The sequence below is a fragment of the Notamacropus eugenii genome, chromosome 1, assembly GCF_028372415.1.
Source record: "Notamacropus eugenii isolate mMacEug1 chromosome 1, mMacEug1.pri_v2, whole genome shotgun sequence".
Classification (NCBI taxonomy): Eukaryota; Metazoa; Chordata; class Mammalia; order Diprotodontia; family Macropodidae; genus Notamacropus; species Notamacropus eugenii.
In genome coordinates, this window is record NC_092872.1 from 117,131,291 (window position 1) to 117,147,829 (window position 16,539).

General features: G+C 35.8%; 2 protein-coding genes across 6 annotated transcripts in view; one reads left to right on the forward strand and one right to left on the reverse strand.

Annotated features, from left to right (window-relative positions):
- The window catches only part of LRRC19 (leucine rich repeat containing 19), a 46,150-nt gene extending 38,041 nt beyond the window's left edge, over positions 1–8,109 (reverse strand). For all 3 annotated transcript variants that reach the window (XM_072612432.1, XM_072612425.1, XM_072612416.1), the window contains exon 1: positions 8,022–8,109. The gene's annotated coding sequence lies outside the window, so the exon portion shown is untranslated. The remainder of the gene's footprint in view (positions 1–8,021) is intronic.
- IFT74 (intraflagellar transport 74) overlaps positions 1–16,539 on the forward strand; it is a 161,048-nt gene that overhangs the window by 53,746 nt on the left and 90,763 nt on the right. For all 3 annotated transcript variants that reach the window (XM_072612407.1, XM_072612390.1, XM_072612399.1), the window contains exon 9: positions 14,513–14,651. In XM_072612407.1, coding sequence (XP_072468508.1) covers positions 14,513–14,651 — 139 coding nt within the window. The remainder of the gene's footprint in view (positions 1–14,512; positions 14,652–16,539) is intronic.

The window sequence follows — 16,539 nt, forward strand, 5'->3', positions numbered from 1 at the left end:
ATAAAGTAAAAAAAAAAAGTGTGCTTCAATCTGTATTCAAACACCAACAGTTTTTCCACTGGGGATGGATTTTTCATCATAAGTCCTTCAGAGTTGTCTTGGATCACTGCACTGCTGAGAATAGCTACGTCACTTGTGGGTGATCATCTTATAACATTGCTGTTCCTTTGTACATAGTATATTTCACTTTGAGTCAGCTCCTGCAAGTCTTTCCAGGTTTTTCTGAGAGCGTCCTGCTCATCATTTCTACATTACAATAGTATTCCTTCATAATCACATTCCACAGTTTGTTCAGCCATTCCCCAACTTGTGGGCATCCCCTCTGCTTTAATTTTTTACCACTAGAAAAGAACTGCTATAAATATTTTTGTGTATATATATGGTTTTTTTTTAAAATCTCTTTTGGGATACAGACCTAGTAGTGCTAGGTCGAAGGGTATATTTAATAGCTTTTTACGATGGGAATCTTTTTGTTGTTGCTTTTTCATTCTTTTAGTTTACTTCCTGACTTCAGACTTGATGTTATTGCCAAACTCTGAGCACTTCGGAAGGAAAAGTCTGGGCCGATAATGTTGCTGCTTCCTTGGGGTATTAAGTGTTCTTTTATTTCCAGGATCTCAGTGACAGCTCAGGCTGGATTTAAGTGCAATCTTTTAAGTGTTCCCAAACTAATCTGATACAGAACAAACTCTTATTGCTACCTTGTTGGTCTGAGTTCTACAAGTTCCTGACCTGGGTTTGCGTTTCAGAGACTCAGCACCTACTAGCCAGCTGGGAAGTTCAAAATCCCCTTTGGTTTGATGTACCTGCCCTACTTAGTCCTCTACAGGCTTCAGATTGGTCTAGAAATTAGAACTGAGACCCTTCTCTGCTCCTGAGGTTGGAACTATGCCTGCTGTTTGTTTCCAAACTTGCTTCCCTTAGGCTAGGGCCTGTGATACTTCCTACCCTGGAAATACATAGATTCCCTTTCACAGACTACCATGGGTCTGTTACCAGAACTGGTTAGTGAATGAAACAAAGCTATTTCCATACTTGTAAGGTTAATGGTGGATGGAAGGGAGAGTTAAAGACCTTCCCAGCCCATTAATAGGCCCTTTTAAAAAATTTCTAATGAGGCACAGGGTCACAAGGGTCATGTCCTCCAGCCCTGAAAAAAGTATATATACTCTGAGGTGAGGTTTTGCTTTGGGGCTTATTTTTTGAAAGAAGTTTCCTGTGGCAGATGAGACTGGGCACCTATTTTTAGAAGGCTACCCAGCTTTGAAAACCCAGATGTTGGTGCTTCTCTATCTGGTCATGATGTATGGTCAGATAGTTGGAAGCCCTCTCTGTTGGTCTTTGTGTTTTTAATTTCTGTTTGTGTTTTCTCTGAAGTTCAGAGTGCTGACTTTTCCCCCTTAACTAACTGAATGATATATGTGCTTGATTAAAGTAGGTTGTTGACCTCTCAAAAGTTGTTTTCCTTTTAGAAAAGCAGATCTAAGAACCTGTAAAGCAGACCTTCCCTATATATGTCAGGGTCCTTGCTGGTACAACATTCTGTGGTGCTCTTTTATGATTTTAGGGCCTCCCCCTGTCCTGGTGCATGGCCTTTCCCTGGTCACCTGAGAACTTTGCTGCTCATGGTCAGATCTGTCCCCCATATCCACATATGTCTCCGTCTCCCTTTGCCAACCTGGGGTGCGATGATGGCTCTCTGTGACTTTTTCTTGGATTTTTCCATTAGGATTGGTCTACTTCATTTTCTAGATCTGTTTGGTGAAGTTTGGCCAGGGGGAACCTTACTGCACTGCTTCCTGATACTTTGCCTTCTTGGCTTCACCAAGCATATCACATGTCAAGGTGTAAAAATCCAAATATGAACTATGCAGGTGTATACATAAGAAAACCTAGCACAGAATGAAGTATGTAAACTACATGTAAAATAAGTTGCCTTCTCAGAAGTTATGGATGTATGTTTCTTTGTTTTTTACCATTGTGATGATTATGTAGATGTCATTCAACTTGAAATTTAGATACCCCAGTTAAAAATAAGTAAATATCAGTTTGTAGAGCCATGGGTTTGAATTCTGGTTCTGGAACATAAAAACTTTGAGACTACAGGTGGGTCACTTAGCCTTTCTGAGCCTCAGCTATACTGTGCCAGTCTGGAGAGGGCTTTGAAATCTTTAAAGCAGTACACTAAGATAATGTTGATAATAGTCATAAAAATGATAACATCATGATGTATTTATAAAAAGGTAATTTTTTTCTTTATAGTAGTATTGTAATAGTCATTCTCTGAGCATTTCCACTTCACTAGTTATAGAAAACTACAAATACTTAGGGAAAAGTTATCCTATGAAAATAGAAATAAAAATGTCAACATTGTCAAGAGATATATCAGTCCATCAGTCTTTGAGTATTCAGCCACAATGTGGAACTCATCATTATTTTAATATTGATCAATTTCCTTAAGACTTCTACTCTACCAATTGGTATCATTTCATTTTATTCAAGGATTATGAGAAGATCACTCTACCAGAGTTCTATTCTGATGCCTCCTCATGCTGAAAATAACCTTAGGATTTCAGAGGCTTTATGTAAAAGGAATCTGAACTGTAAACTCTTGAGTATAGGCAAGACTAACAAAGGAGGACCCAGTTAACTATATTCAGATAAGCTAATCACCAGATGGTTGGGCATTTGCCATATAGAGATTTCAAGCTGAATCATAGGAGAAGACACACAAACTGAGTAATAATGAATTTTCTGAAATATCTAGCATGAATGTAACTTAGTCAGGATTATGAAGTACAAGCCAAGAAGGTGCTACAATTTTATACATTCATTTAAAGTCTTAATAATAGAAAGTCCCATTTAATGTTTTCAGTGCACTTTCTTCAAAACCACCTTGTAAAGTAGATGGTTCATTGAAGAAAACCAATCCCAAGCTATTAAGTGATTTGCCCAGGATCAATCAGCAAAACCAATTGGCAGAGCCAAAACTTGAACCATCATCTTTTTTATTCCAAGTTCAATGTTCCTTCCATTACACTGAATTCTCAATCTTTCTCATATTAAGCAAAACCTGAATGAAGATCACATACATTCACTTTGGTTTGGGAAGGAATTTTTGGTTTGGGAAGGAAGATCATTTCCAATTGATAAATACTTAATTTAGCAACAAATGACCATTTCCATATTTTTAAATGATCTTTACTGGCAAATTTTGTAACTCCCAATATTATCTTGTTTTTCTATTTAGTCAACATACTAAAGATGTTTTTTCTCATGTATTTAATCCCATGGACCTACTAGAATAGGGAGATATAGAAAATTATGAACAAGTGGAAAAGGAAATGAGTGGTTTAGCGAATCATCATACTTTATATTATGAAAATGTGAAAGCATAGTAGAAATAGTAGAACTCTCTCCACACTCCAATCCATCCTCCACTTAGCTGTCAAAATGATCTTCAAGAGCAGATCTGACCATGTAGCTCCTATAGTCCTCTCATTCATCAAATTTCAGTGGCTCCTTTTTTACCTCTAGGATCAACTATAAAATCCCATTTTGCATTTAAAGCCCTTCACAATGTGGTCTCTTCCTATGATGCCAGGATTTTTACACTTTATTCTCTTCCAGATACTCTTATCCATTGACCCTGACCTACTTGCTGTTCCTCACATACACACCACCTTCCAACTCTGTGACTTTGTACTGGCTGTTGCCCATGTTCACCTCCATCTCCTGGCTTCCCTGGCTTCTTTCAAGAGTCAGCTCAAATCTTACTTTCTACAGGAGGCCTTTGCTAGACTAATGCTCCACCCCCCCCTACTACTAATCCCTTCCCTATAAAATTACCTCCCATTTTCACTATATATTTACATATTATTAAGATGTAAGCTCTTTGTTTATCCCTTTGTTTGTAAATTCAGTACTTAGCATAGTATTTGGCACTTAGTGTTTGTTGACTGACTGACTTACATTCAGTCTGAAATGTTCATTAGGCATTTAGTGGTAATAGTACTAGAGAGCAACTGGGAATGGATATATACATTTGACAGTAAGCCTCATAGAGATGACAGCTAAATAATGTGAGCAGACAAGGTTGCCAAGTGAGAGGGAGAAGAGGGCCCAAGGCCGGGAGTACATCCAAAATTAGGGAAAGTGATATGAAAGATCAGCCAGCAAAGGACACTTAAGAATTGCCCAGACTGGTTGGAAGTGAATTGATAGTATGAATAAAAACTCAGAGAAGCAAGAGGATCCTGGAGGAGAAGCTGATTGACAGTGTCACATATTCTACAGAGAAATTAAGGAGGAAGAGTACTGAAAAAAGATCATCAGATTTGCTTATTAAAAGATTGTAGGAACACTCAAGACAAAAACCGGTAAAACAATGACTCTAAAGCAAATTTTGTAACAACTTTTGTTTACAAAGCCTCAAAGAAAAACGTAGTTTGGGCAGAAATTCAACTAGAAATCCTAGAAGAGATGAAGCAAGAGTTTTAAAAAAGAGTTTAAAATGTTTTGATCAATGAAATTGGAGCTCTAGGGGAGAAAAATTAGAAATGAAATGAGAGCTATGAAGAAAAGGATTGGAAAGGGAATAATTTGACACAAGAGCTACTAAACCTTATCTAAACAACTCTGATTAGAATGGACCAATGGAAACCAATGAGTCTGAGACAACAAAAAATATTTTAATTAAATCAAAAGACTGAAAAGAACAATAGAAAACTTAAGATTTCTTATAATAAAAACAACTAAGCTGGAAAATATGGAGGAGAAAAATATTTAAGAATAATTGGAGTACTTGAATTCTACGACCAAAAATGAAAGAACCTAGACATTATATTGGAAGAAATATTAAAAGAAAACTGCTCAGATTTCTTCAAACTAGAGAGCAAACTGAAAATAAAAAGAATCTAGTGGTTACCTCCTGAAAGAAACTTCAAAATAAAAACTCCCAAGGAGCATCTTATCCAAAATCCAGAGTTTCCAAGTGAAAGAACAATAATACTTCAAGCATCCAGAAGGAAAGAATTAAAGCTACAGTTAGTATCACATATGATTTATAAAGGAGCAGAGAGTTTGAAATATGATATTTCAGAAGGCAAAGGATATAGACTTACAGCCTAGAATAATTTACCCAACCAAACTGAGTATAGTTATGCAGGGGAAAAACTGAAATAAAGAACCACCATGCTTTCCTGAGGAAAAGCTGCGAAGAAACTTAAAATTCAAACACAGAAGTTAAGAGAAATGCAAAAAGGTAAACAGAAATGAACCATGATAAATGACTAAACAAGGACAAACTATTTACAATATAGTATGGGGAGATGGTAATGTGTACCTAGGGTTAGATAAGACACGGTCTAGACATAACCTGGGAGTGGCTCTTGATGTTCTTGAGAAAAGGAGAGAGGAATATACTGGTTAGAGGGGGAGAGAAAGGAAGGTTAGGGAAAATTATCTCACAATGATCAGTGTGACCAAGTAGACATCTACCTAAACAAGAAGGAGGGGGTCTAGGACAATAGCTAATATTTCAACCTCATTTTCATCTGAACGGGTTTTGTTTTTCAGTTTACTTGCAACACTTTTATTTTTCCTTACATGGTGACATGTTAGGCATTACAATTCTCACCTAAATGGTAGGAAGAAAACATGTGCATACACACACAAACACACACGCACATGGGGAGTTGAGTACAGACAACGGGAAAATAGGAGGGGAGGGGAGAAGGGGGAATTGTCAGGAAGGTAAATTATGGGAGGGATTAGTCCTAAGCAAAACAAATTCTAAGGCTGCACAAAAGGATAGCTCTTTTTGAGGTAGCAAAGAATGAGAATCTGAAGGAGTACATATACACTGATGAATAGATGAACAAATGTATATAAATGTGATGGAATACAAAATGACAAATATAAACAACTTTGAAAGAGTAAGGAACTCTAACCACTGTATTAGCCAACTGTAATTCTAGGATTAATGATGTAATATGGTACCCAACTCCTGATAGAGGTGAAGCAGTAAGGGTACAGTATGAGACATATTTTGGGGGGACATAGGAAATTCAGAAATTTATTTTTGTTCAGCTATATATGTTTATAATGGGGGATTGTTTTTTTCATTCTCAATTAGGGGTGTGGTAGGATAGGAGGGAAAGAAGGCAGATCTTTCATAGATGAAAAATATATAATTTAAAAATATATCATTGATAACTTTGGAGAGACTTTTTAGTTGAGGAAGGAGGCCAGAAACTAAATTTTAGAGGGTAATAATTGAGTGATAGGAAAAAAAAGTAGGCAGAAACTACACACACACACACACACACACACACACACACACACACACACACACACACACACACACACACACACACACACACACACACACTCCTCTAGTGAAGGGTTTTTTAAGGAGAACCACAAGTCTTTCTTAATGGGTACTACCTAACATTTTCTACTTAATTTTCAGTCAGATACTTTCTAAATATAGAATGGATTCTTAACCACTCGAGGACCTTCTTCCCCATTGATGAAGGGTATGGATTCTTTTTAAGGAGAGTGTTTCTAAATGCATTAAACACGTAGACTAACAAAGGAAACCAATTACATTAAAATAGCTAATTTTTTTTTAAGAACCCAATCTAAGTTGATGGACTCCAGGTTAAGAACACTTAGTCTAGCTGGGAGCAGAATATTTTTAGATTGGCTATTGAGACTATAATATAATGTTCATTCCACGGCTCAGAATCTTTTCCTACATTTAGAGATAGTAAAAATTTCCATTTTTACCTTCTTTTAAAGTTCTTTCATTTATAAATAACTAAAAGGGTTTCCTCCCCTTTGTTTAGTTACCATTTGCATTTTTTGGTAGTATATGTGGGGAGGGACTAAATTAGGGTAAATACAGTTACTAGAAGAACATGAAAGTGTTTATGCATCTAGTTATAAGGCCAAAGCTTTTAAAGCTGGAAGGGACCTTTGAAGAAGGTAATGAACCTTTCTCTGTGAATCCTCTCATTTTACAGATGAGAAAACTGAAGCCAGAAAAGTAAAGTGAAGTTTGCATAGGTAGTAAATAGCAAAAAAAAAAAAAAAAAAAATCAAAATTTGAACTCAGGTGTTCTGACTCCAAATCTAATGATCTTAGTAACTTAAAGAAGGTCACAGAGGCAGTAAGTAGTACAGCATTTAATAAGAAGCTGAAAATAATCACATGCAAATTTAAGGGGTTGTCTTAATAATCAAATTACATTAACTAAAGAACCAGTGTGTCATTAACATATTTAACCAAAAAAACCCAGTTTTTTTGATGACATAGACGTAGCTATTGTATTTTATCTAGTCATAAAAAGAATAAATTTCATCACCAAATAGATTATTGCTACAATCATGGTATGTTTTATTTTTTTTTTACTTAGTTTGAAATAGCCTTTGCATATATGAACTCAATAATATTGGTCATTTGGAATCATTTTCATTACACTGCCTAATTCTGTTTCTTTATATATGTTCTGTACACTACTTCAAAAAGAGCTTTGTACACATTCAGTACACGTTCAGTAAGATAAACCAATCGTTTTTGGATTCTGTTTTCAGGTACAAATTCCTGAAATCTTTTAGTTGTTTTATATAAAAAACTGTTAAGTAAAATTATTTATTTAGTTAATTAACAAATTTGCTTTATAAAAATTGAGATAATTTAAATTCAAAAACTGTTTTCCTTATGCTTAACCAATTTCAAAAAACAAAGGTGTTTGGAAAAGAAGAGTTTCTAAATCTTGTAGAAAAAAATCAAAACATTGATCTTTGCAAAACAGAAGCAGTTCCTTTATATTCATGCATGATTTTATCAGGAAAATGTTCTCTGTCGTGTCCAAGGTTCACATTCCTTCTGGCGATGTAAAAGTACAATTATATTTCTGGCCTGTTGCTAAAACAAAATCTTCTAAAACACACTTAAGACTATATAGTATGTAGTTATTGTATTTTTTTAATCTACAGGTACTTTAGGTTCTTACCTTTCCTTTTTCTTGAGAAAGGAGGTGTAGTGAGATCTTGTATTATTCCTTTTCCTCCATTAAAAGAAGTTATGTGTTGTAACAGTATTTCACTTTGTTTTAACCTTTGGACTTCATGATTTAAAAAAAAAAAAAGGAGAGGCCAGGACTTCTTTAGCAAAAGATTGACTAGAAGCAGTTTCTTAAGATCATTGTCAGTACTCAATATGGCAAGTTAGCAGTAATGCATTGTGCATCATGTTCATGTTTCTAATCACTAATGAATCATCTCTTTGAATAAATGATATGTGAACAAATAGAACCATGAGAATAGTTATACTTGGAATATGTAGATGCTGCAATACTTAAAAGAGTGGACCTATAATGTTTTGGGATCTGTTCTATCAGGAAATATCACCAAGTTTCTCATCCATTTAGTTTCACTTTAGCAAATCACTCATTTTTAAGACAAAGGGATATAAATCATATAAATATATACGTCTTGATACCCCACTCCCAACCCCACCCTCATCCCAGCATGGCTCAAGCCTCCTCCTCAGTTCTCACTGGATCTATGACTCATCAGTGAAAAGTGAATGACAGCTGCTAATTGGCACCTGTTGGTGCTCTTTAAACAAATCAGACTACTTTGTGCCAGATCTGGGACTTCTTGACTTTACACCCAGCAGCAGGCAGGCTCTCATTTAGTCCCTGCATTGGAAGTGTCCCCAAGGCACATTCCTTGTTAGACCTTATCACTCTGTGTCTTCAAACCCTTGGGTCTCTCTCTCTTTGTGCCAACATAGGCTGGAATAATAATAATACAGATTTTTTTTTTCTTGGATGTCTTGATCAGAATTTGGTCTGTTGCATTTTTTAGATCTTTGTGGAATAGTTGGGTGAGCTTGGCCATGCCACTTTCTTCTACTCTGCCAGCTTGACTGGTCTTCAATAGAGTGATTTCAAATGACAATATGTATCATTTTCCATTTTTATCTATTACTCTTTGTATTTTATTTTATTGGGGGTGGTGGAGAGGAGGCAATCAGGATTAAGTAACTTGTCCAGCATCACACACCTAGTAAATGTCTTGTCCTCCTGACTCCAGGGCTGGTGCTCTATCTCTAACTACCTCACTCTTTGTAAATTGAAAGTATATGTGTATTATGTTTTAACCAAGGATAATTTAGAACCAGTATTGGTCATTGTATTAGACCTGATTTTCTTGCACTTTAATATTGCCTTTATATATATTATTGTAGTCATTGTATATATTATTCTTTTACTTTTACCTTTGAACTTGTTTGTCAGAGGAGACACATAGTTAGACTTGATCTTTAGGAAGATTTTGGTAGCTGTGTAAAGGATGAAGAAGGGAGAAACAGGGTCCAATTAGGAGGCTATTGGCAATAGAACACATTGGAAGCGATGAGGTTCTGAACTATCATGGTGGCATATGAGTAGAGAGAAAACAGATACAAGACTTATGGCAAAGGTTGGATTTTCTTTATTTTTGACATTTAGTTTTAAAATTGTGAGTTCCAAATTCTCTCCCTTGATCCTGCCACTTCCCCACCCGTTGAAGAAGGCAAGCAGTATAATATCACTTATCCATGTGAGGTCATACAAAACGTATTTCCATATTAGCCATATTGCAACAGAAAAAGCAAGAAAAATAAAGAAAGTGAAACAAGTGTACTTCACTCTACTCCTGTCTCTTCTTGCTGGATTTTTTTGGAAGTATATGGAAATGCTGATGATTCTTGTGGGTTTATTTTCTATGCTACAGTGCTGATAAACTTGTTATTTATAGCTTTTTTAGTTCATTCTCTAGGTTTCTCTCACATGCAAAGTGATAGTTGTGTTTCCTCATTGCCCATTTTTATTCTTTCAATTTATTTGTTTTCTCTTATTGCTACAGTTAGAATCTCTAATAGAGTATTGAATAATAGTAGTGATAATGGACATCCTTGTTTCATGAACCCTGATCTTATTGGAAAGGCTTCAAGTTTGCCCCTGTTGCAGATAATGCTTGTTCTTGGTTTTAGAGAGATACTACCTGTAATTTTAAGAAAGCCCCAATTGATTTCTGTGCTTTCTAGTGTTTTTAATAAGAATGGGTGATGTATTTTATCAGACTTTTTCTGCATCTATTGACTCAATCACATGATTTTTGTTGGTTTTGTTTTTGATATGATCAGTTATACTGATAGTTTTCTTTATATTGAACCAACCCTACATTCCTAGTATAAATCCCATCTGGGCATAGTGTATGATCTTTGTGATATAATGCTGTAATCTCCTTGCTAGCATTTTATTTAAAAATTTTGCATCAATATCCATTATAAGAAATTGATCTAGTGCTTTCTTTTTCTGTTTTTGTTTTTCCTGGTTTAGGTATCAAACCATATTTGTGTCATAGAAGGAATTTGGTAGGACATCCGTTTTTCTAAATAGTTTGTATAGTATTGGCACTAATCATTGTTTAGATGTTTAGTAGAATTCTCTTGTGAACCAATCTGGCCCTGGGAATGTTTTCTTAGGGAGTTCATTGACGACTTGTTTAATTTCTTTTTTCTAAAATGGGATTTTTTAGGTATTCTGTTTCCTCTTCTGTTAATTTGGGTAATTTGTGTCTTTGTAAATATCAATTTCATTTTGATTGTCAGATTTATTGGCATATAATTGGGCAAAATATTTGCTAACGATTGCTTTTAATTTCTTCTTTGTTGATGGTGAGTCAACCTTTTTCATTTTTGATGCTAGATATTTGGTTTTCTTCTTTCTTTTTTAAATCAAATTAACCAATGGCTTATCTTTCCTATTTTGCTGTTGTTGTTTTTTTCATAAAACCAGCTCCTAGTTTTATTAGCGCAGTAATTTTCTTCCTGTTTTATTAATCTCACCTTTGATTTCTGGAATTTCCAATTTGGTGCTTGATTGGGGATTTTTAATCTGTTCTTTTTCTAGTTTTTCTAGTTGCATGTCCAGATTATTGATCTGCTTTTTCCCTCGTTTATCAGCATATGTGTTTAGAGATATAAATATTCCCAAAGTACTGCTTTGGCTGAATCTCCCTCATTTTGGTATGTGGTTCCATTGTTGTCATTATTGTTGTGAATATTGTTTCTATGATTTGTTATTTAACTGACTTGCAAAGGTTGGCTTTATAGAACTTGGCAAATGAATGGACATGGGAATGAAGGAAGGAAAAAAGTTGTAAATGACTTCAAACCTGCAAACCTAGGTAATGAGAATCTTGGTGGTGTGCTGGAAAGAAATGAGGAAATGGAGGAATGGTGGGCTCTAAAAAGAAAGATTAATGTAGAGTCTGAGATGCTTATGGGATAATCTGTTGGAAATTTGACATTTAGTAGTACAGAACTGAGTCTTAGGAGGGATATGAAAACCATCTGCAAAGAGATAACTAAAGCCATGGAGCAGGTCAAACTCCTATGAATTCCTTTCTGAATGTTTGCAGTATTTAAAAATTTTTTTTACATAGGAGCTCTGGATTTTGTCTCTGCCATTATTGCAATTTTTCCTTTTGGTGTTCCTTTCAGGAAATGATTAGTAGATTCTTTTTATCTTTACTTTGCCCTGTGGTTCTAATAGATCTTGGCAGTTTTCATTTATGATTTCTTGAAATATATTGTCCAAACTTTTCTTTCTGTCATGGTTTTCAGAGTCTAATGATTCTTAATTTTTTTTCTCTTTGACTTCTTTTCCAGGTCCATTGTTTTGTTTTTTTTTAATCAGGTATCTTCTGTTTTCTTCTACTTTTTAAAAATTTTGTTCCAATATTCCTTGCTGTTTCATGGATGATTGATTTCTGTTTGCACTTAATAATAAGTATTTTATAAATGCTTGTTGACTGAGTGTTTGATATTTTCCAGTACTCTATTCTAGTCTTTGGGGAATCCATTTTTTGGCTTTAATCCTGTCTTTTTTTAATTATTATTGGCAAGGCAATTGAGGTTGTGATTTAACCAGGGTTACACAGCTAGTAAATGTCAAGTGTTTGAGGTCAGATTTGAACTCAGGTTTTCCTGGCTCCAGGGCCAATGCTGTACTATGCAATCTAACTGCCCCTGAGACTTTCTCTTCTAAACTATTTATTCTCCTTCCAGTTTATTTCATTTTTTTTCCCTTTTGCTCATTCTTTTCTAGGTATTTGTATAGTCTTTGTGGAAAATATTTTTTTTTGCAAGTGTCTACTTGAAATTGTTGTGTAGTTAGATTTGCAATAATTTTATACAGGTTGGTGTTTTGTTTGATTTACTTATCTCTTTTCTCCACCTTTAGTTATTAAGTTGGAATTTTGTGCCAGGTCCAGGCTCCACCCCCTGCTGTGCTTTGGGTGGGGTTATTCACTTTGATTGGTCTTATTCCGGGTTCTCTCACTGACCTTCCCATCCTGGGGTTCACTCTCCCACCTAATATTGATCATTATTTAGTCTGGTGAGAATATTATAGTTGCTGGAGCAGGTGTGTGGGAGGTCGGCATACTGCTGAAAGTGTTTTATCTGGCTCTTGACAGAATTTTTCTACTTCTTTCTGTCCAACGGATATTGGCAAATAAGCTGCAGTTATCTTCCTGGTATTCTGTTTATAATGCTCATCATGAGTAATGAAAGATGAAGTGACTGAATATCCCATGGAATGTTTTTATTGTCACTGGGCACACAGTGAAACCACCTTTTTATTCTTCTCTTCAAGGAGAATCTTGTGGCCCATCCCTTCATGTAGCTGCAACTGCTTTGTCTTCTGGTTCTGCTTACAGTGCAAATATCTGTCTCAGTACACACCCCGACATACACGGAGGGCCTGCTACATCGGGTTCTTAGATCTGCATTCATAAAAGGAAAGCAACTTCCAAGGGGTGAATGATCACTTTAATCAAGCATGTGTATTATTCCTTTAACCAAGTGCATTTATCATTCAGTTAGTTCAGGGAGTTGGCACCCTGAATTTCAAATAAAATACAGACAAATCAAAAGATCAACAGACAATGGAACCCCAACTGACTGATCATTGTTACCAGAGAGGGAAGCACAATATCTGGTTGTTCTCAAAGCCAGGTGGCAGCTTTAGCAGCTTCCCAGAGTCCTCATCTGGCACTCAAACCTTCTTGCAAAAACTAAGCTCCAAAGTAAAACCTCACCTTCAGAGTATTTATACCTTTTTTAGAGCCAGAGGGCATCCCAACCCTTGAGAGACAGTGCCTCATTAACAAAAGCTGTGTGTTCCTACAAATCTTCCCTAATCAAACTCCCCTTACTGGGCAGACCCATTAATCTTTAATCACATTAAATAATTAACAATACAAATACATGCTCTTGTTTCTAGTTAAAGAAACTCTTGTTTCTGTACTTTACTCCTTGTAAAGATTCTAGGTTGATAAAGGCAAAATAAAGACACTTGATTATACTAAAACAAAAACAGCAAAAGATCCTATTTTGATTGCCATCACAATATCAACATGAATATTCTTCATTTCCGTCGTTGGTGTTCACTTGCTAATCATTGGTAAAAGACTGAATGGTTAGAGAAGTTTATAGATTATCTAAAAATTACAATGATGTACCCACTGATAGAATAACAGATATGATGACAGAAAAAAATGTTCTCAACAGTCTGATTGTGGTGCCAATGTCATGAAAGATGTCCCGCACCACACCCTGTAGTCACACAATGCCTCCCTTCTTTCTAGGCCATCATACCTGCTTTGCTTTGGGGAGTTTTTTCTCTTCTGTTCTAATCTTGATCCTGTAGCTAACAAGCCATCTTCCCTTTTTATATGACACTATGGTAATGTATATGACACTATGGTAATGGCAGACAGCCCTGGAATATCGTACAGTGCCTTCTCAGTGATATTTACAAGGGACTCAAGATACCACCTCTGCCATCCCAGAAGAAAGGCAAAATGATCAAGAATGCAGAGTACTTGAATTAATCAATCCATTTTTATGGACAATTTAACTAGATTGAATATAAGGAAAAGATTGTGCTTGAGTACATTAGGGAAACTATATAGTACTTTGAATAATTCCAAGCTGCCTGCTGCTGCAAATATGTACATGTACATACATATATGTTATCTATACGTAGTGATATATATGTATAAATAAATATGTATGTATGTGTAATCAGAAGTTTAAAGAATTTAAGCAGTGAAAGTGAAATTTACTATTTCAGTTTTAATTTAATTTTAAATTTAATTTAATATTTCATGTTACTTACTACCTTTGATTTTCCTGGTGTTTCATGAAAACCTTTGTGTGAGATTCTTCAATTGAAAGAGTTTGGGATGGGGCAGACATAGAAGAGGTGAGATAGGTCAGTTTTGGGGGGTATATGAATTTTGAGGAAGACAAAGAGAATTTTTATAAGACTAATGACTTTTAGAATCAAAGAAATTGATCTGAATATTTTTTATGAAAATTCATTTATTAATTTTAACTATTCTATTCAGTATTATAGAAAGAATATGTCCTTTCCTTTTCCAGGAAAGAAAAACAAATTAGGCGGGTAGAAGAGGAAATTGAACAAGAAAAACAAGCAGCAGATGGCATTATTAAAAATATGTCTCCTGAAAAACAAGTGAAGTATATAGAGATGAAAACTACAAATGAAAAATTATTACAGGTAATAGCATTGTCTTTCCTTTATTTTTAGGTTAAATTTATTAAATACACATTAAGTTGCTGGTTTCCATGGTACATTCTCAGGTTGAATAATAAAAACTAGCCTTTTGGAACCCTCATTTGTCCTGAACTCTGAAACCAGTCTCCTGCACTCAGTGGCAGTGCCATCAAAAGTATAACTCTTGAATTGCAGGCAGCAATTAAAACAAATAACAAAGAAACACAAGGATTATATTTGACACATGGGGATCGATCAGTTTATACACCTAGAGAAAGGCATAATTGTAATCAAATCCAAAGTTCTTGAGAGAGACTTTGAAGGTGTCCTTGTGTCACTTCTTCTGACCACCATGTGATATCCTTCCCCATGCAAGTTCTCCATAAAATAGTCTTTTTGGCAAGTGTACATTTTGCATTCCAGCAATGTAGCCAGCCCATCAGAGTTTGCGTGCTCTGAAGCATAGTTTGAATGCTTGGCAGCTTAGTTCGAGTAAGGACCTTAGTGTCGGGTAACCTATCCTGCCAAGTGATTTCAGAATCTTCTTAAGATAGTTCAAATGGAAATGATTCAGTTTCCTGGCATGGCGCTGGTAGGCTGTCCATGTTTCACAGGCATACAACAGTGAGGTCAGCACAACAGCTCTGTAGACCTTCAGTTTGGGGGGGTAATGAGGTAAAAACAGTTTGACAACTAAGAAGAAATGTGGTAATAAAGAGACAGAAAATAAAATAGCTCTGCTGTCTAATGGAGCTAGCTACCTATACTATAAAAGCCCCTCAGAGCATGATTGTGCTATCCTTAAATAGTTGGATAGATGTTTAGGTATCTAGTAACCTCTTCATCCAGAATTCAGTGGTGATGCCAGTTTTTATTGGGTTGTATTTTGCTTCAGTTTTATTCACTGTTGCATCTCTCCTCCCCTGAAACTCATATAAACCCTTTCTATTTTTTTCTACCTAAATATTCTCTTTGTTCCATCTTATGTATATTATAGGCACATACAGTAATTCTTTTATTACCCTTTCATGTTGTCATATAAATATAAGTATGTAACAGGACATAAAGCTTTCATATCTATCACCTATCCTCACAGGGCTTTGAAATCATCTGTGCATGACATCTTTGCAGCCCTCAGAGGAAGACACAGCAATACTTGCCGTTTTCCACTTTTTTCATTCCCTGATCCTTGTAATGCCAATGTGATACCCATAGCAGCCACTATGAATATGCATGTGTATTTCAGGGGAAGTTCGAAAAATATAAATAACTCTCTTCCTGAAAGGCAAAACCAGAATATTTATTCAGGTACCAGAAAGCCAATTCCATCATGGTAACAAAGAAGCTTATATACCTCACCAATCCAGGGAGCACCAAAATCCCCAAGCCTTCCCTCTATTAGGCCTCCCCACACACAAGTTCCCCTAGGCAAAATTCCTCCTCCTCCCCCTCCCATGCGTGCTAGCTGCTGTGCCTCAACTCTGCCTCACTCTCACTTCCTGCTCCACCCTTTCTACTCCATCTCAGCAAGCTCCTTCCACCATGCCATGTGATTCAGGCTCCATCACAGCAGTCAACTGGGCCCAAGTTCAAAGCAGGTCACATAGGCCAATTAATGGGCAGGAAACATCTTCCCATTCCATTAATATTACAATCCCCTCTCCCCAAAAGCCTGGAATCTGATATAAAGTAACTTTGAACCAGAACCAGGAAATATTATCCCTCTCATCTTGTTACCTGATTAATCTCTCTGGTATCCATTTTAGTCCCAAAAGATAAGTTCCCAAAGAACTTTTGGCCCAAGAAAATTCCAAGAAGTTTTATTTTAATCTTGGTATGGGGTGATGAACAACTATTTGCATCCTAAGTACTACCAGTCAATTTAATTCTT